This window comes from Gopherus evgoodei, chromosome 4 (assembly GCF_007399415.2).
Source record: "Gopherus evgoodei ecotype Sinaloan lineage chromosome 4, rGopEvg1_v1.p, whole genome shotgun sequence".
NCBI classification, from domain to species: Eukaryota; Metazoa; Chordata; order Testudines; family Testudinidae; genus Gopherus; species Gopherus evgoodei.
The window spans coordinates 30,109,006-30,130,214 of NC_044325.1; the positions used below are offsets into that span (position 1 = coordinate 30,109,006).

General features: G+C 41.1%; 1 protein-coding gene across 2 annotated transcripts in view; it reads left to right on the forward strand.

Annotated features, from left to right (window-relative positions):
- CLMN (calmin) overlaps positions 1–21,005 on the forward strand; it is a 103,170-nt gene extending 82,165 nt beyond the window's left edge. For both annotated transcript variants that reach the window (XM_030558826.1, XM_030558824.1), the window contains exons 5-13: positions 397–489; positions 5,874–6,064; positions 8,365–8,558; positions 9,303–9,385; positions 11,004–12,362; positions 13,537–13,718; positions 14,618–14,678; positions 15,837–15,904; positions 17,685–21,005. In XM_030558826.1, coding sequence (XP_030414686.1) covers positions 397–489; positions 5,874–6,064; positions 8,365–8,558; positions 9,303–9,385; positions 11,004–12,362; positions 13,537–13,718; positions 14,618–14,678; positions 15,837–15,904; positions 17,685–17,838 — 2,385 coding nt within the window. In that variant the 3' untranslated portion in view covers positions 17,839–21,005. The remainder of the gene's footprint in view (positions 1–396; positions 490–5,873; positions 6,065–8,364; positions 8,559–9,302; positions 9,386–11,003; positions 12,363–13,536; positions 13,719–14,617; positions 14,679–15,836; positions 15,905–17,684) is intronic.
- Positions 21,006–21,209: the final 204 nt, after the last annotated feature.

Consider the following 21,209-nt stretch of genomic DNA (forward strand, 5'->3'; position numbering starts at 1 on the left):
CTTCCCTGCAGATAAGAGAAATCTGGTAGCCCAAGTGTTCTTTAAAGAAAGTAGTAGGCCAGTAAATATATATATTCCTTATGATGTCTAACTTTTGCAGTCATTTTCCTTGTAATGACTTTAGGACAGATGCCTCTGAAGAGTGTCCAGAACAGCTCTGGAGATTGTGTGCAACTTTTGATGCCTTTATGGACTGGTTTAAAAAAAAATGTTACCCAGTCAAGGACAATTTTTTGTTAGCTCATTCCAAGAACTAACTCTTTCTTGGGATGCAGAAGGGTTCTGTGACTGTCCTATGTCTGGGTTTGAGCTGATGCATTTACTACATTTAAACTGTGTTTCTTATATAATCCGTATAAACAGATCCTCTTAAGCTTATAACCTACTTTTCTATAGGTAAAACTGGTTAGCATTGATGCAGCAGAAATAGTGGATGGAAACTCTTCTCTGGTACTTGGACTAATATGGAATATAATCCTGTTTTTTCAGGTAAAACCATTTATATGCTGTAATCACAAGAGAACTACGTCTATAAAATCACTCAGTTCCAGCAGAATACTGACCTCTATCCACAGAGACAGAATAGATTCTGTGGCCTGCATTGCGCAGGAGGTCAGACTAGATTATCATAATGGTCCCTTCTGACCTTGAAGTCTATAATTCTATAAAGCACAGGGGGATTGATCGTCCTCTAACTTACATCAGTTTTATACCTAGTATCTCAACCCTGATCTAGAGGTGTCACCTGTAGTAGTGATCTACAAGTCTAGGAGCCTGACTTCTTCTTCCAAGATGCACCATGGTCTCTCCCTGTGGCTGAGCATTGTGGGATGCATTGCAGAAGCTCAGCTACAGAGAGGAATTGGTGCATCACAGAAGATGTAGCCTAACCAGGGGGTAGGGCCCAGAGGGAAGAATGGGGGTTGAGGGACCTTGAACTACAAGTACAGTGAAGCAACACAGTTGCTAAGGACTTGTTTACACTACGGAGGCTACATCGGCATACACCTCGCTGAGTGACAGTAACTAGTTCAACGTCAACATTCTTCCATAGACCTAGCTGTTTCTATACCAGGGGTTAGATCAACACAGTTGCAGTACTTAGCATTGTGATTCACACCCCAGTGACGTAGCTTTGTTGATCTACATTTTTAGTGTAGATCAGGCCCAAGGCAGATGGTAAAGTTAATGTTGACCCAAAATGAAACACTTTGTTCTGCTTGAGTGATTTTTCTCTGTGTAGTGCATTTCAGGTTGTGCATATGCTCCAAGCACCCAGAACTGGACATTTTTCCCTAGCAGTATTCATCTGGTCTACACGGGCACCCCCACTCTCCTCTTGCTCTACAATGGAGGGACAAAGGAGGCTGCTGGAGTACTGCCATCTTAGTTCCTTCTCGCCTCTTGTGATCTGAGATGGAACTTCAGTGTCCATGCTGACTTCTTCAGGTTCTCTCTGTAAATAGTTTCTTTAAAAAAAGTCTATGTTCAGTTTGTTCTTTAATATAGTTACTTAGGATAGTTTTAGGGGTTTGGTTCCGTAGTTTGGAATCCTCCACACCAGGATGTATCTCTTCCCCCACATTCCCAGTCCAAGGAGAACCAGATTGCAGGACATATGCCAAAGATCCCCGGCTTTAAAACTACGATATGTGCCACAAGCCCTTCCGAGTCACAGACCATCACAACACCTGTCTCTACTGCCTGGAGGAAGCGCACATCCCATCCACGTACAGTACCTCCAGGGTGTTCACAAGTAGGACTAAACTCTGAAGATTCCTCCTGGGGGTGAGAACAGCCTCTGACCATACAGATTGCCTGTATATTGGCCTGAAGAAGGTAGAAGAGGCCCCATTCTTCAGTCCTGGGTGGTTCCAAGACTTCCACCCCTCTTTTGGCTCAGAGACTCTGGAGAGCAGAGCCAGGACAGACAAGTGGGAGGGAAAAACACAGGGGCTTCCCCAATAGCAAGAGGAAAGGTTCCTCCCCCACAAGCCCTCTGAGAAAAGGCAGAAGTCCACATTCCAAACCAAGTCATTGGAGCTTCATGCTCCAGAGCGGGATGGTGTGGTACTGGGAAGGGCCGTACTGGGATTTCTTTGAAGGGCAAGACTTCAGCTCCTTCCAGTGCCAGGATTGGAACTTGGGCACCAAAATATACAAAATCAGTGCTGCTGGTGCGATCTTCCTCAGTGACTTGGGTTACAGAAATGGCTTCATTGACTTTGGCTTGTTTCTTGGCTTCAGATGATCTCTTGGTATTCCTGGAACCAGAATCCTCTCAGCTTTCCAGAGCCCTGCACCAAGTACTGGGACTTCAGCTGGTACTGAGCTCCCTATGGTATCTCTCTTCACCTCCAACCTTGACTCGTAGACTCATAGACTCTAGGACTGGAAGGGACCTCGAGAGGTCATCGAGTCCAGTCCCCTGCCCTCATGGCAGGACCAAATACTGTCTAGACCATCCCTAATAGACATTTATCTAACCTACTCTTAAATATCTCCAGAGATGGAGATTCCACAACTTCCCTAGGCAATTTATTCCAGTGTTTAACTACCCTGACAGTTAGGAACTTTTTCCTAATGTCCAACCTAAATCTCCCTTGCTGCAGTTTAAGCCCAGTGCTTCTTGTTCTTGAGTAACAGTTAAGCCAGACTTGCACCAGTACCATCAACTAGCTGTGGCAGGTTGTGGCCACCTCCTCCAGTATCCAGAGCTCCTCCACTGGATCTGCAGTCCAAATCCTCAAGTTGGAAAAGACTATGACTGATGCCCATCTCCAGAATATGCCCTGAAGGGTTCCTAGATATTGTCAGACAATATGTCAGGAATCTTCAGCATATTTCACCTTTTAACTGAGAACTAGGGAAAGATTTACCACATCAACCCAGTCATGCTTCATTTGAGGGCATGGTGTTTGGATGGAAGTTGGAGTTAGAAAAGCCTATTTGGCTGATGTCCAGGCAATCCTGAGCGGTAGTAGGAAGGACTCTACCAGGAAATGTTATGAAGCAAAGTGGAAAAGATTTGTTTTGGTATGACCAATGAGGAGTTTCCCCTTATAGGCTAAGAGTCTGAATTTATTGGATTACCTGCTGTCCTTAAAATTCATGGTACTGTCTATTAGTTCCCCCAGAATGCACCTGCCAGCCATCAGCACCTTTCATCCAGCAGTAGTTACTTATTCTGTTTTTTCTCATCCCGTCATTTTCCACTTCTTGAAGAGTATGATTAGGCCTTCCCTTTAGTGGTTAAACCTGTACTAGCCTGGAACTTTAACTTCGTTTTATCATCCCTGGCTAAATTGCCATTCAAGCCTCTAGATTCCTGTCTGCTACATCTCTCTATGAAGGTAGCATTTTCAATTGCTATCACATTGGCCAGAAGAGCTAGGGGATATGGGGAGCCCTCCCAATACAGTTTTTCTCAAGGATGAGGTATCCATGACACTGCATCCAAAGTTCTTTCTGAAGGTGGTGTTGAACTTTCATCTTAACCAAAGTATCCACCTACTGGTGTTTTACCCTAAACCTCACTTTAGCGGGGAAGAAGTGGTGTGGCTTTCAACGGACATGGCTAGAACTCTTGCCTTTTATTTCCAAAGGACAAAATCATTTCAAAAGTCTCCTAGGCTGTCTGTATCATTGGTGGAACAAATGAAAAGAGAGGCCATTTTCTCCCTGAGGCATCATAATGGATCTCAGGGCTTGTCTACATCAGAAAGTTGCAGCGCTGGTGAGGGAGTTACAGCGCTGCAACTTTGAAGGTGTACACATCTGCAGGGCATCACCAGCGCTGCAACTCCCTGTTTGCAGCGCTGGCCATACTCCCGTTTTGTCTCGGGTGTAGAGGATCCAGCGCTGGTGATCCAGCGCTGGTAATCCAATGTAGACACTTACCAGCGCTTTTCTTGACCTCCGTGGAAGGAGGAAGCCTCTGGTAATCAAGCTGGTCTCCTTTCCCGGTTTGCTCTCTCGTTCCCGGAACCCCGAGCAAGCAGGTCTCCTTCCCTGCGGTTTGCAGGAGGGTTCGGGGAACGTGAGAGCAAACCGCGGCGAAGCTGGTCTCCTTTCCCGGTTTGCTCTCTCGTTCCCGGAACCCCGAGCAAGCAGGTCTCCTTCCCTGCGGTTTGCAGGGTGGCTCCGGGAACGAGAGAGCAAACCGCGGCGAAGCTGGTCTCCTTTCCCGGTTTGCTCTCTCGTTCCCGGAACCCCGAGCAAGCAGGTCTCCTTCCCTGCGGTTTGCAGGGTGGCTCCGGGAACGAGAGAGCAAACCGCGGCGAAGCTGGTCTCCTTTCCCGGTTTGCTCTCTCGTTCCCGGAACCCCGAGCAAGCAGGTCTCCTTCCCAGCGGTTTGCAGGGTGGCTCCGGGAACGAGAGAGCAAACCGCGGCGAAGCTGGTCTCCTTTCCCGGTTTGCTCTCTCGTTCCCGGAACCCCGAGCAAGCAGGTCTCCTTCCCTGCGGTTTGCAGGGTGGCTCCGGGAACGAGAGAGCAAACCGCGGCGAAGCTGGTCTCCTTTCCCGGTTTGCTCTCGCGTTCCCGGAACCCCCCTTGAAGCCGCCCAACAGCGCTGCAGTGTGGCCACATCTAACACCACTTGCAGCGCTGGTTGCTGTAAGCGTGGCCACTCTGCAGCGCTGGCCCTATACAGCTGTACTAATACAGCTGTAACAACCAGCGCTGCAAAATTTTAGATGTAGACATGGCCTCAGGATGCATCCTACTCTGCTATGAGATGAACAATGTCCCTCTCAAAAGCAATGTGGGAGCACATTCAACAAGAGCTCAGGCAGCATGGGTAGTTTACCTTAGAAATGTCCCTACTGACATCTACAGAGCAGCAGCTTGGAGTTCTGTTCACAGACAATATGCACTGGTGGAAGCAGCAGTTTCTGATACTACTTTGGGCAGGGCAGTTCAGTCTGCAATCTGAGTTTTCAGTGCCTGAAATCTTATGACACAACAGATTGCAGACTGAACTGCCTTGAAAGAGACGCTCTTTATGCACTGCACATAGGAACAATCACTTGAAGGTGACTCAACTTGCAGCAGCTTGAGTTCTTTGACATTTGCAGTGCACTACCCACCCTCTTTCTCCACTGCCTGGTCACCCTCTACCTAGAACTGGTGGTAGAGAGGGAACTAAGATGGCAGTGGTATGTCAGCCGCCTTCATCTCCTTGGTGTTGAGTGTAGGGAGGCCATGCGTGGCCCAGATGAACACTGCTAGAGAAAAATTTCTGGCTCTGGATGCATGGAGCACATGCACAACCTGAAGTGCACTATTATGCATATGGACAGCACATCTCAAGGAACTCGTTATTAAAAGGCGAAGTAACCCATCCCCTCTGGTTAGCATTTCATTTAGATTTTCCCAACAGGAAATTCTACCAAAATCTATCTTTTCCAAGAGAAAGTTTTGATTTCAATTAAAACCCATTTTCCCACGGGACAATTTTTTTGTTCTAAAATTTTCAACCAGGCCTGTAAACTAATATCTATATCCTTGCCAGATCTGAGCTTTGTATAATCTTGAAAGCTTGTCTCTCAGGCCAACAGAAGTTGCTGAAATAAAAGATATTATCTCACCCACTTTGTCTCTCTAATACCAACATGGCTATAACAACACTGCATGTATCCTTGCCCATCAGTCTGGACATCTCTGTTGAGACTGCCAACAAGGGTGCTGCTAGTTAGGTCTATTCTGGTCGGTGTAGTTGTTGCTGAATTCTTTAATGCACAGACCTATAATTAGACTGTTAACTGAATTTCTGAGGAAACAAAGAGTTACTTTTCTTCAAAGCAGGGTTTATGGATGATTGAATGTCTGTATCAAATTAAAATACCTTGCGTTTTACCTTTTTCAACACAGATTAAAGAACTGACAGGCAATCTCAATAGGAACTCCTCCTCTTCCAGCCTGTCATCTGGGCCCAGCGGGGCTGACTCAGACACATCTCATCCGAGCACTCCTAATACAGAGAGAAGCATGTCTCTTTCAGTGAAGGATCAGCGGAAAGCAATCAGAGCCCTTTTAACCTGGGTTCAAAGGAAAACCAGAAAGTAAGCGAACCTCTTTTTGGTAGCTTAGAAGAGTCTCCATTTTACCAGCTGTGAATGGGTTTCTTTCTGAGGTTGAAATTAATTTCCCTCTGTAGTCCATGGGAGGAATCTATGTTCAAGTTTTAGAGTGAGCAGTTTATATTTTTGCATATTTTGGATGAGATCCTCAGGTAGTTTAAATTGATTGACTGACTTAAACTGGCAGAATATCAGGCCCTGTATCTTCCTTATTTCACTCAGAGGTAGATTAGGATGTTATGGGGCCCTGGTCCAGAGCAAGTGGGGGCCCCTCCCCACCCTTTCTACCTGCAGTCTCCCAGCATCCCCCCACGCTCCAGCCAGAAAGCAGGGTTGAGGTGCGGGGACTTGCCCCGCTCTGCCTGTCCGACGCTGCTGCCACTCCCAGGCAGGAGCACCAGGTGAGCGGAGCAGGGCAAGCCCTGTGTCCAACCCTGCATCCCTTCGGGAGCACTGGGTGGGGGGATGGAGCGAGGCAAGCCCCCGTGTTCTGACCCCGCTCCCTGGCTGGAGTGGCAGGAAGTTGCGGAGTGGGGCAAGCCCCCAAGTCCTGACCCTGTTTCCCAGCTGGAACGCTGGAGGGGGCAGAGTGCAGGGGTGCCCATTTTTCAGGGGGCCCTGAATTGGCTGGGGCCCCTGGTGGCCCAGTGTCTAATCTGCCACTTATTTCACAATATTGTGCGCTATATGTTAACTGCAATCACTATGCTTGGCAGTATGCAAGACACAGATGCAGACTCATCCCCTGTCCTGAGGTGTTTGCAATCTATTGAGTGTTTTGTGTAAATCACGAAAGATTAAATATAAATGAAGGATTTGAATCTGCTAATAATTAATATCAAAATATTTTGATTGCATTTAAGATAATTGTTATCATTGTTTTCCTCTTTGGATTGCTCTATTCATTCTAAAGAATCAGACCTGTCCCTGCATAAGAATTGCCATTTCATGTGTTATGCAACAAGAGGTGGGCTTCAATAGGAAAACTGGGTTAAAAACTCCCTGTAACTTTGGTGAAATTTGCGTCTTAATCTGACTTTTGGATCTCAAGATACTGTGTAATAAAACCAGGTTATGATTTAAAATGAAACATTACTGACAGGGACACTGTCAAGTAGTTTAGGCCAAAATATTAGTTAGCATAAAATTGTTGTAGAGCAGAGGTCTCTTCTGGATTTTTCATATAGTCCCATTGAATCATAATGAAGAAGAAATGATAAAGAAAAAGCGAGAGTTTATATGAGGCATATGGGTCAAAATTCACTTACCCAAATTAATGTATTAGGGATTGACATGTACAAATCTTTGCTGTACACAAGAGAACACTTGGACCCACATTGAAAATGCAAAATTAAAAGGTCATTTCTAAAAATCTTCTCCATTGGACCGCATCCATCCCTGGTGAAACTCTGGTGAAATCAGTGGAATTGAAAAACCAGGGATGAATTTGGCCTTTTGTTTCATGATCAGCTACTGCAAATCCAGACAGCAGAGTAAGAACAAGTTAATGAATAAATCCTATTTCTAGAACTTTGACACTGACCAATACGATTGATAACTGTGGAATACCAATAAGGAAATGATAAAAAAGGCAATCAAAGGCCATTGTGTTTTCAGCGCCACTCAGAAATACAGTTTGGAAGGAAATCAACGGTTGGGAACTGAATCATTTTGTAGCTTCCACTGAAAGAACAAACAAAGTACCAGGATAGTGAAAACTTGGCTATAGCGTTTTAAACCATGAAACTTTCAGAACTCTGTCTTTCATTTTCATTCTTGTAAAAATGCAAAAGTTGTCAAATATGGATTTTTTTTTGTATCCTGCATGGTATAAATTTCTATATTTAATGCCAAGTGTACACAGAATGTGACTCATTTATGATAGGTTTTAACATGCTTATGTGTTGGCCCCTTTCCCATTCTATGGCATTAAAACACTATAGCAAAGTAAAATCATTAATTACTCAGACATTCGGTTTTGTAAATGTTAAATACGGTTGCTAAGTACTTGTGGGTTTTGTTTTCATTAAGTACTTCCTATAAGCAGGGTTGATCTCAGTTGGTAGCCAAACTGTTGGCTCAACTTACAGTGAATTTTTATATTGTATAAAAGCGTTTTCTACTGTCCTAGAGCCAAGAATCTCTCTCCTGTAATGACTACAGCCAGATAACTTTACTTATAGTTCAGGAGTTTTAGATGGTGGCGCTGCTTTTGTTGTGGGATGGTGATTATCATTTTTAATATATATTTCTACAGTATATATCTGTTGTTTTTAATTTAGATATGGTGTTGCAGTTCAAGATTTTGCCAGCAGTTGGCGGAGTGGCCTTGCTTTCTTAGCTATAATAAAAGCAATAGATTCCAACTTGGTAGACATGAAGCAAGCTTTGGAGAAGTCAGCTCGGGAAAACTTAGAGGATGCTTTCAGCATAGCACAAGATCATCTTGGTGTTCCTAGACTTCTGGAGCCAGAAGGTAACACATTCACAGCAGTCTTCCTTGGTGCATCTGTCAAATAATTAAAAATTTGTGACTCTTTATTTTTTATTGCAATAGTTCCCATTAGCTTCAGTCAGTATCGGGTCCCCATTGTGCTGGGTAGTGTACAAAATCAGTCCTTGTCCCAAAGTACTTATAATCTAAAAAGACAAAATGAGCAAAGGGTGGGTACATGAGCAAAATGATCAGGTGGATGGTAGGCTCAAGTAGAATGAAATTTCTGCTGTAATATCTGTCCCTACTCTGTTTGATTCAAGCCTAAATTGAAGCTGGGCCTCGATCCTGCAATTGATGGCAAGTGGGCAGATGGCTGCATGCAAGTGGTACCCATTTACAGACATAGGATATCCCTGGCTTTCCCACTGGAAATGAATCACTGCCTGTCACTCAACGAATCCACTAGCTGGTGAAAGAGCAGAACTGTCAGGCTATGATGGGAATATCCTAAGGAGGGTGACCCTGACCTAGGACTTGTTTGAGTTTGGGGAGTGGGGGAAGGGTATTAAGGTGGAGGAGACTGAGGGATCCTCTGGGTTCCATCAATGTTTAAGAGGATTCTGCCTTCTCTCCTCAAAAATAAAATAAAATAAGAAGTCTGGGTTTTCATAAGAATGTTTCTACCTTGAATCATAAAAGTAGGATAAGCCTCTGAAGGCCCATTTCTGTGCAAGTCCTCTTTCAGTATTTAAGAGCCAAGTGCTTTGTGTTTTTTCTCCATAGATGTAATGGTTGAGTCACCTGATGAACAATCAATTATGACGTATGTGGCACAATTTCTGGAGCATTTCCAAGAGATAGAAGGGGTACGCTTTTCTTTCATAAAGTAGTATTTTCATAATTTGTCATGGCATCCTTGAGGAAGTCAGATATGTGTTCTCATTTTTACCTTCAGAATTATTACAAACAATTTATTCTAAGTGGTTTAAAAGCCATATCATATTTCAGTGATTCATGTTGTGTTTGTCTGATCCAATACCTTAGGTTTTAAGATGGGGCCATTAAACTGCTTTGGAGAAAATAAGACTCAATCCAAACATTAAACCCAAAGCTGTTTTACAAAAGTTAGGATCAATTCAAATAAGTACTACTCCACTCCTCTTTCATCCCTGAACCTTAATAGGCTTTCTCCTTGTGCTAAAATCTGCCCCCAGATTTCAGACAGTTTGGCAGACTTTGTTGGACTGGTTTCTGTCTTCAAATCTCATGAGATTTGAGCTCAGATTGGTGATGTTGTTCAAAGACATAGTACCAGATTCAAGACCGCAGAGGTGAAATCATGGTCTCACTGAAATCAGTGGAAAAAACTTCAATTGAGTTAAATGGGGCCAGGATTCACTACAGACCTTATCTTTGATAAGGGGCCAGTTTGGGATTTATGAGAAAGAGCTGGTAGATAACCAAACTTCATGTCGGGGATGGAGAGGGCCTTCTGGGGCTCTGGTAGAGGAGTTTGTTGTAGAACAGAGGAAGGGAAAATAAAGGGAAGGAGACTTCAAAGAGCTGAAGAGAATGAGAGTGAAGTAGGAACTGGAGAGATCACATTTAAATCTGTATAAGCAGCCAGACATTGCAGGGCTTATCTGAACCTCAGACCTCTTGAGGTTGGTCATCACTAATTTAAATTACACCTTTTTGGTATGAAAAGGAAATTCCAAGGATGTTTGTTCCCCAGGAGAAGCAGGATGATAGTTTTCTTGTTCTTCCTCAAGTAGCAGATTGAAAACACAGCTCTTACACATTCAAGTTACTTTGATACTAGTTTTCTTCAGATTTATGTTTAATAATGTCTCCAGTTGCATTATTCATGCTACCTGTGTTTTACAGCATCAATTTATAAGGTTCATTAATTGTATTTTATAAGTGAGAAAAAACTCAAACTTCTTCCTACTTTTCAGATAAGCTGCCCAGCTCAGGTTGTAAATAAAAAAAATCAGATTAGCAGAGCAATATGATCTACAGTAGATTTAGTGGACTCTTGGGTTTATTTTACTCCAGTTTCTGTGTTTAATATATATTTAAAGCAGATATCCCCATAAAGGCCATATGGAGAGGTGAATTGAATTAATGATTGAGAACTGGGATTAGGGTGACCAGACAGCAAATGTGAAAAATCGGGATGGGGGTGGGCAGTAATAGGAGTCTATATAAGACCCAAAAATCGGGACTGTCCCTTTAAAATCAGGACATCTGGTCACCCTAACTGGGATCTCCAAATTTGAATCTGGCTGTGGCAGGGACTTGCTGTGTGGCCTTGTACAGTTTAATCTCGTTAATTCAGTTTTCTGACTTACAGAATGGGACAATCATTACGTGACTAGTTCAAAGGATGATGTAAGGGTTGATTAATGACTCTTTCTATAGCAATTTGAAAATGTAAAGTGATATGTAAATTACTGTTTAATGCTATATCATCCTTTACAGGAAGATTTTTCAGATCCTGATAAGAAAATCCCAGTTGAAACTACATATGTCCATATCAAAGACGCACCTTCAGAACAAGAGGGCAAGATCTTGATATTGAATGAAAATGGAGAACGTACGTACACTGTTAGCCATGAAAGGAGCCACTCTCCTCCTACAAAGGTTTGTATCCATGATTTGCCCGAGGAGCTCCAGTCAGAAACTGCAGATGAAGAATTTAATGACAAATTGAATCAACTGTTATCAGATAATTCACAAAGAGTCTCAGAAGAGTCATTGGTTTTGTTGTCTGCAGAAGAACCTCAGAGGCCTACCTCTTTGCAGATTACAGGATCTGTCAGTTTTGAATCCAGTTCCTCTTGGGAAGTTCTTAGTGATAAACTGATTCAGAATGAAGGGAGCATATCTGATGATCAACTGAAACAGAATGATGACCTTTCAGCAACTATTTTGCCTGATCAGAAAAATACTGTTGACACAGTTGATTCAGAATCATCTTCTAAAGAAGAGATGTCTCCTGAATGCAACAATGAAATCAAGGACTCACTAGTCAACAAAACATGGGATAGTTGTTCTTTGAGCCCATTATCTCAGACTTCAGATGCACATACAAATGAACCAAGAAATCTAGTAGAAAACACTGAACACATAACTTCAACTTTTCTACAGGAAAATGCTTCCAAAGAAGAGGATATACGTAAATATGTTTTGTGTCTACTAGATGAAGAAATGTCTAAAAAACTTCCAGATGGGTATGAACATCCAAAACAATCACCTGTTTTTCAGACAGTACAAGATACCAATTGTTCATCCAAGGATTCTGATCTCAAAGGTCAAATGGAAATATCTTTGTCTTGCAAATCTGAAAATTCAACCCCTCCAGTTACAAAAATTCCTGAGAATCTCGATAGTCATAGTGAAGATGGACCTTCAGCTAAAATGTCACCAAATTCTTTGAAAGTTTCTGTAATTCCCCACGATCTTTTCTACTACCCACATTACAATGTTCCCATATCAGCAGTTTTGGAAGCTTTTGCTAAGCCTAGTGCTGCCTCTTATGTTTCTGAAAACAGCAAAATCTGTGGTGAGCTATCAATGAATTATTTGCATGAAGAGGAGCCATTGGTACTAAACAATGAAAGAGGCATTCTGGACCCAGGTCTGCAAACCAACCTGAGTGTCTCTCCAGCAGAATTAGTTGCTGAGGACATAGAAGAGGAGAAAGTGGGTCCTGACAGTCCCACTAAGTCCTCCTCTGAAAAAGTACAGGCTGTCCGAATAAGAAAGAATGTGGAACTCAAGGAAGATAGCAGCATATCCACAAACTCTCAAGATTCTACAAATCCAGAAAATCTTGAGGTACTCATCTTGATTTTTAAATTTCAGCCACCTACTTGCTTGTATAAGTTGGCCTCAACCCCTTAATTTCATTACAAGCCTTTTGAATAATTGTATTAAATATGCTATGTCTATTCTCCCAAAACATTGTTTACCACTGCCCTCTGCTGGATGGAATGTCAGATTGGCTCATGTGTGATAATGTTCTCAGAACAGCTGCAGGCAATATAATATGAGCCCTAATACTACTACCCAAATGAGACTTTTTCATGGGATATCACTAGCATTTAAAATAGCTGTCTAATGTCTGTGTAGCTGACATTGTGATCATATTGGCTTATAAACCTTCTGTCATGGGGATAGCTCCTAGGTATTACAGCTGTTGCCCTTAAAGGCCAACAGCATGCTTGCTATACAAAACATACAAGCGAAGACAATTCCTGCCCTAAAGAATATAAATCTAAGGACCTGCACCTGCAAACACTCACAAACTTGAGTCACTTTACTCACACAAGTAGTCATATTAACTTGAATGGGACTAATCGCACAAGTAAAGTTAAGGCTTGTACCAGCTATACTGTTATAATTACACTGGTATAGTTAAAGTGATATGCCAGTCTAATTCACTATGTGGGCACACTTATGCTGGAATAAGAGCGTCTTTTCAGTTTAGCTTAAACCTCTTCCAAAATGACATAAGATAAACTGGAAAGGGGCATTTTTATTCTGTAATAATTGTGTTCACCTGGGGAGTTACACTGGTATAACTACGTCAATTCTGCTAGAACTTTCATGTGTAGCCAGACTTTTATATAGATTATCTGAACTAAAACTACTACAGAGTACAGGCTGTTTGCTTTTATCAGAGGTGTGTTAGAAAATTCTGAAGTGATCCTTTCCAGGGGCCATGTTGTGCCATTAATTCTTATACAGAATTCCACTTTGAAAGAAACAGAGAGTTTTATTTAAGAACTGGTGGCATGATGTAGCCCTGTGTGCCCAATTCAACCTGTAAGCAACAACTTGCTTACTAAGAAACACTATTATTTTTTATCCTCTTCAGTGAGATCTTTATGCATTAAATACAATTCACTGCTGTGGAGCGCAGACTAGACATTAGACATCTGAAAGCTGGGTCATGGCAAAGCGTATTATTTTTGTCATTGTCTGATGAAAAATCTCTCTTTTTAAACAGGTCATGGTAGACCAGTTGGAGGATATAGCATCAGCAATGTTGAGATCAGAAATAAGCAGTAAAAGGAAGGAAAAAAAGAAAAATGTGATCCAAGCAGAAAACTTTCAGACTTCAGAAACTGGGACTACACAGTTACCTGATAAACAAAAAGAAGAAATCATTGATTATCAGGAGTTTTCCAGGTAATTAATTAACTTTTATAGAGTTTTCAATATTCCTTGATGTGAAACTGTTTTTCAGTAGTATGCTTCTGAACAAATCTCATTTAGCTAGTACATGTTATCCCCATTGGGCTTCTCTATGTTATAGTCACAAACATATTGGGGGAACCAGTAACAATGTGACATTGTCATAACACAACTGGATTTGTCTACACGTGCAAAGCCAAACAGATTCCTAAACATGTTTAACAGATAACAGTGCTGTACTTATAGTGGAGAGAAAACCACTGACACGGTGTCCACTGTACTACTTTAATGGTTGATGTCCCCTATTATATGTATGCATATATGATTGAAACATTCAGCTAACTTTCACTCCTGTTATTATTGAATATTAGTTTAGTTGCAGGGGAATATATTTGAACAAAAATGGCTTTGTGCTCATTTTGGTGAAGAGTTTAATCAGAGCTGCAACAAACTCAATAGAAATTCACTTCCAGAATCCCATTAACTCAGTATCTCCAAGCTTCCTATACATTAACCACCATTCTAATACCTTTCATGATAAAATAAGTTCAAAAAAGAAAACAGAGCACAAAAGGTAACAGTTTGGAGATATAGTCTCACTTCGGTCTATTGGGGTGTGTGCACCTTCAACACTTATCAAGATATTGCTTTTCAGAAATTATTCAAAGTGGGATGTTGCTAGTTTTTCATATCGTGGCCAGATTTTCCAAAGCAGCTTCTGAAATTGCACCTGAACATTTTGTATGCATAAAAACATGGATTTGAATGTGTATTTGAGGTTTTGCATATCTTGAAGATGATGTACATAAAATTGCAGAGGCATTTGTTGAGGTTAAAGCCCCTATCAAAATTGGGCTCTGTGAACTTAAAGGTTATTTTTATTTACTTTTCAGGGTTAGCTACAGCGACTCTAGTGTTTACCTCCGAAAAAGGATTCCTAATCCCAGTGAAAAGGTTAGTATGTGGAAAAATTTAGTGTCTCCCATTCATTATCTCTAATTATCTCCTAAAATCACAGGCCTCATAAGTGGTAGACTGCTAATTGTAAAAAGTAATTATATGTGATTGCTAAAACACAACCAAATATAAACCTATTGATTCAATGAAAGTCATAGAATTTCTGGTTTAAGCACTAAGACATTAGGAATAAATAAAAGCTTTAAAGGAAAATACAAACAATTTTAAATCAAACCTTTTGTCGTTAAGTATATCCCCAAAGGAATGTTTAATCATGCAATTATACAAACTATAATTTGGGGAGTACCTTGTAAGTTCAATATTTCTGTAGCAGTCAGTGACTTGACACTTCACTGAGGCTACCATTCTTTGCATAGTGAGTTTTCTTTAATTCTACAATGACACTTTCTGCTCTCAGTAAATAGCAAGGAACATGATATATGTTCTGTATTTGATGTGCAGTAGCCTCCCAAAAATGACCCATCCTGCAAATTGCTGAGCATTTCACAAGTACCTCACAGGATTGGGGTTTATTGCCTCAAACCTGCACTAGTTGTTGCATCATGCCACTTGACTAATGACTCAGTCCTATGCCACTGAAATTAACAGCACAATAGAACACAGTGGTAGACGTGGTTTGTCTTGTTCTCTCAAGAGATGTTATTACCTTACTGGGCCCTAGATTGATGTATGTGGCACAGAGAGGCAATAGGTGATGATGTAGCTGCATTCCACCTCTTTGGGTTGAGACTGTGGCTCTCCCAAACGCAAGGTGAAATCCAGACCTCCCTGAAGTCAATAGGAATTTTGCATTGATTTCAGTGGAGCCAGGATTTAATGCACACACACTTCATCCATAAAGCTCAGCTACTCAGAGTGTATGCAAGGAACGAGAATGTCACCCACTGGGAATAAAAAATTTTGGAAGCAGCAATGTCTGTGGCTGTTTGTGTTTCACTATTTTTGATATCAGACTGAGGTGTGTATGCAAGGGGAATGTATTAGAAGCCAGATCTTATTTTGTTGGAGTAAAATTTAGGAAGATTTTTGTACATAACTTAAAATCAGCTGCTATCTTTGTCGCTGTCTTTGATGCTTGTTTAAAGGCCATTTGACTCTTTTCATTGTATTTTTTTTATAAATATGTAATTTTAGGAACACGTTAGTGAAAACAAACAGAAGAAAATAGACATGGATGAAAGCACAAATCTGTTAATTATCAGGTGGGTAGTGTCTTTTTCATGGCATCCAAGACTTCTAAAATCTTGTACAAGTGTTCTAAAGTGAGATTCAGAATTATTCTGCGGTGGTTGAGACTGATGTATACTTTAGAAAATTATAGGCACTGGCATGGAATAGGATTCAGCCCAACTCCTCACAGGTCTGAAGTACAAAATTTGGTAGGTATAGATATATAGTGGCAGGTTATCAGCTTGGCTAGATCTTCCTTGCACATAGCAAGGGAGACTTAGAGCTGTGTTAACTGGGCTGCTAGGATTCCCCCATGAGCCAACAGCATACCACACTTGATGGAGGGGACATTCCAGGGCAAGGAAAGAATGGGAGAGGGTGGAATTAAAATGTGATGTGCTCCAATGATCCTGGGCCAGTGGCCCCTAGGAGACTGTTCCAGCCAGTGCATGGCCTTGTCTATCCTGGGGCTTTTTTTGCAGGAGTGCAGCTACAGTGTAGATAAGGCCTCTACTTGAGGCCAAAGCGGGGTTTGCACTGACTTGAGTGGAGCCAGAATTTGGCTCTTAATTAGTGGTCACAGGGGTTAATTACGGAAAACATACAAAAATGCTATTGGAAACAGGAGTGTCCAGTTCTCACTTACATAATTGATTGTGCCAGACTTTCTGAAAACTGTATAAACAACGTATCACATTATGACTGTTTGCGAAACTCTAGCATGAAACTCACTACCTTTGATATCCAGTCAGATTTTCAGTAAGAAGAATGAAAGCAAATCTGCAGAGTTATTCTGAAACCAAAAGAGAACATAGGGATATATTTCATTGAAAAACTGGCAAATTTATTCAAAGCTAAAATTTAAAAAGAGCCACACTAAAGAAGATGCTGTGTTCACATTAGTAAAATGTGGATGGTTTGCTGTCCTGGGTCATCACGTGTCATTTAAAATGTGCTCCTGAGGTCTCTCCTAATTTATTTATGGCACTCTGAAGAAGGAAAGCTCTATCTAAGTGCCAAGTGGTGGTGATGTTTTTGCATTACAGGACCCAATGAAATTTAGTCCTTAAATTTAGTCCTTAAATTTCATGGTCAAAGACTTTTGAGAACTTTGACCAAATAGCATCAGAGAATCCACCCACCTTCAAGAAAAGATTTCCAATGTATGCTATCGATGTATAATTAAATTATTCAAAACCCCCATCTGGGCAAGAACTTTCAAAGTAAATGGCTTCATTACTCAAGTATTTGAGACCCTTTTCAGAGAGCATTTTCAGAAGTGACTAGTGATTTGTGAGTGTCCATCTTGAGAAACCTGAATCTGATTTTCAAAAAGTGCTGCAGGTCCACCCTGTGAAAATGAAGTCCCATTAAGATATCTCAAGTTGGACACCCAATATCTCTAACAATTTTTGATAATCTTAGCTTTGTTTCAATTAAAAATCCATATTTGAACATTGCCCAATATTCATAGGTGTTTACAGTTAGGGGTGGAACCTCAACTGATATAAATTGGCATAACTCCATTGACTTCAGTGGGAGTTGCACTGATTGATGCTCCCTGAAAATCAGCCCGAAGTTGTCAGAGGCTTAAAACAGTTGTGTGCATTGGCTCCTATGAAGTGATACTTCACAACCCCCTTGTGTGCCTCACAGTTCTGACTCGCTGTCTAGCTGGCTGGACTATAAGAATAATTGAGCTACTGCCTCATAGTTCTGCCCATCTTTCTATCAACAACTTCATTCAATCCACTGCACATTTACAGTTGTTTTCCTTCCCCAACCCAACCTCTCTCTCATCCATTTTTGCAGGAAGAAAAAAGATTTGGAGGCTCCGGAGAATGCTATTCCACCTCTTGAGCCTCCATGTGTAGAGCAACCCGAGTTATTTTACTTCATTGTTTTCCTCTGGGTGCTGGTCTACTGCCTGTTGCTCCTTCCGCATCTTGTTAGCAACAAATTTTGATCTCTGTGAGTGTGGGAATAATAAACGACAGTGGCTTGATTTTTTTCATGTGTATGCATATAAATCGGTTCCTTCAGGTGAAGCACAGATAAATATAGGGTCTGATTTTAAAGCTGATACAAAGATTAGTCTTAAGTTACTGTTGTGCTATTTATAATGTTGTAGCACATTTTATATTGTGACATTGTGTAGATATATATATAGATATACATATGGAAATGGGATGATTTAATATACACAATTTTTGTACATTTGTGCCTTGCTTTATAAAATGCTAAATAAAATTGATAATTGTTAGTAGAGATACAGATGATTTAGAGCTCCACTCTTCAAAAATGGTTCTTCAAAAATTGTTCCTCTGGCTACACTTATTTACCTAGGGCCATGTAGCTGTGAAAGAAGGGTAATGTGTGACTTCATGTCAAAGCTTGGTCATCCACATTGGCAGGGCTTGAAATAAGCTCTTTTCTGTATTTCCCAGTGGAAATATTTTGGTAGAAGAAGCTTAACCTTCCTCAATCAATTATTCTTCCATCGTGTGTTTTGTTTTCAGTTGAAAGGACTTTTCAAACACATGGGAGCAGATTCTGATCTCAGTTGCACCTATAACTTCATTGACTTCAGTGGAATTGCATCAGAATTACACCAGTGTAACTGAGATCAAAATTTGACCCGTATTGTTACTGTGTCTTGGCAGAAGAATTGCAAATATAAATCTTGCTGTATTTAATAAAAACCTAAAATGCTACCAAAACAAGATACTCTATTGCACACACTTCTCCTGGGAATAATATGAGAGAACAAATAGTACATGACAGTCATGCATTACTGGAAGGCACTCAGAATCTGTGGTCATGGGCAAGTTTTTCTGTTGTATATAGATTCTTACTCCTTGCTCAAGTCTGGAGTGAAGGAGAAGCTTATACGTTTCCATTAGTGAAATACAAGGAAACATTATGCTGAGCCTTGGTACAGGTGAAGTGATGATTATGAAGTTTGTCTTTTCTGCAAGTTTTCCTTTGAATTCAGATTTATTGCTGTCCTCTCTTCTTTGAATATTCTACCCTCTATATTAGCAAATTAGCTGTAAAAAAAGAAAGATTAGGGTAGCTGCTTACCAGAAGAGATTTAAAGGAAGGAAAGGAGAGCCTGGTATAGAGACTTTAATAGAGGATACCTCAGGAAACATTGACATTTCTTCTTTTTATATACCACTGACAAAGAGGCCACCATCTAAAATATCTTTTAAGGTGCATCTCTCTAAAGTAAATGATTAATCATTCACTCCAAAACAGATTTTTACAGAAGGAAAACATCAGTTTGGATCTCTTGCCTCTTCTGCTATGTTATCTACTTCCTTGTCCTTTACCATTCAGCCTCTGGATCAGGTGCATCAGTGAATTGCACTTATCAGATCATATGAAGACTCTGCCTTTGAAGACACCAAAAATCATAAAAAACCCAGCTTATCACCTTCTGAGGTGGAGGTGCAACACAAGAGGATTATAAGCAGTGAGATCAATAGTGGAAGAAATGACTACTGGAGAAATAGATCCAGAAAAATGTCAGCAGTCTATATTTCTTCTGTCTGAAAATCTCGAGTACATATGAAGGGACTTCTGTCGCTAGACAAATAGCAAAGATCCTGGCTTGCATTTGGTCGGATGCTTTTGATCAAAAACAGCATAGAAATGGGACAGTAAAAGTGTGAAGACGTTAGTGATTACTTTATAGCTTATACTGATCTTTTAGCCAGAATGGGAATCAGGTATAAGCTTGGAGTCGCCTACTTGGCAATAGCAATAACTTCCACCCATGGTGTTTCTGGTATAGTCATCTGCCACCACAGGCACATTTTGACTTCACGATGCCCTCATGAGGACATGTAATGTTGCTAGTTCAATTTAAACATCCATACATCAGACCACAAAGCGCCTTATTAAAAAAAGAGGTGTTTTGTGGGCTTGCACTCAACTTTGTTATAATAAAAAGTATTTATAATAAGAGGCTGTATGTTTAAGATTCCCTTTCAGTACGCTATTTGTCGTGCTCATCTTAAATAAAAGCTTTTTGAAGACAGGACATATATATGTACACCTCTACCCCAATATAATGCAACTCAATATCATAACATGAATTCGGCTATAACACGGTAAAATAGTGCTCCAGGGGGGCAGGGCTGCACACTCCAGTGGATCAAAGCAAGTTCGATATAACGCGGTTTCACCTATAACACGGTAACATTGTTTGTTTGGCTCCTGAGGCCAGCGTTATATTGGGGTAGAGATGTACTTGAATGTTAAGCACTTCATTTGCACATGCTTCAAAGTTGTTAAAGGTTTGCTGTCTGCTGAGTATTTCCTTCCTTGCACACTGCACTAAATTATTGTATAAATTCTTGATATTAGCTTGTTATTACCTTTCAGTAACACCTTATATTGGAGGTGCAATTAGGATTAGAGGACAATGCTGCATAGGATGATAGTTTAAACACGTGGGGTGAAATCCTGGTCCATTTAAGTCAATAAGAATATTGCCACTGTTATCACTAAAGCCAGGATTTCACCCCTGGGCTCTTTCCATATGTCCGTTATAAGGATCTTCTAGTCCTTGGCCAACATCAGACGAGAGTAGAGATGGGTCCAAGCCATAGATTTGAGAAGCAGATTTGAGAAGCAGATCTGTTCTTCACCCAAAGTTTGAGGGGAAGTAGGCCCAAGGTTTTGGTTCAGGCCTATCTCTAGAAGAGAGATGACAGAATTGAGAAAAGTCTCCACATAACTGGCACTTCTCTGGAGGAACTCTAGGTGATCCTGGATAAAGTCTCACTGCCTTTGTTAAAAAGGAAAAAAAGTACCACAAACCAGACACTGAGCTGAGTACACTTTTTGTTCATCGGACAACTGGCTGATAAGTGATTTTTGTATTATGACATTTACTTCATGCAGCTATCACTGAAGTCTGACGGGTTATTTTATAACTAGTGGCCAAAAGCCTGTGCTCTTGCACGGTTATGGCAAGTGGGCTAACTAATCCATCATCTGTGCAATCTCCCTATAGAACCAATCAAATTGTTGGATGCAACTTAGCTGTAGTGTAAGGGCAATGATTGGTTGAGTTACCTCTGATATCACAATGGACTAGGACTCTTGGCATGGCATAGATACAGTAACACCTCACTTAATGTCCCAGTTAACGTTGTTTCATTGTTACGTTGCTGATCAATTAGAGAACATGCTCGTTTAAAGTTGCGCAATGCTCCCAGGGAGCTTGCTGGCAGTAGCTGCTGTCTCGACTTGCTGATCTACTTAAAAAGGCAGTGTACTTAGAGTGGGGTCAGCATATTTAAAGGTACAATGCACAAAGGGTAT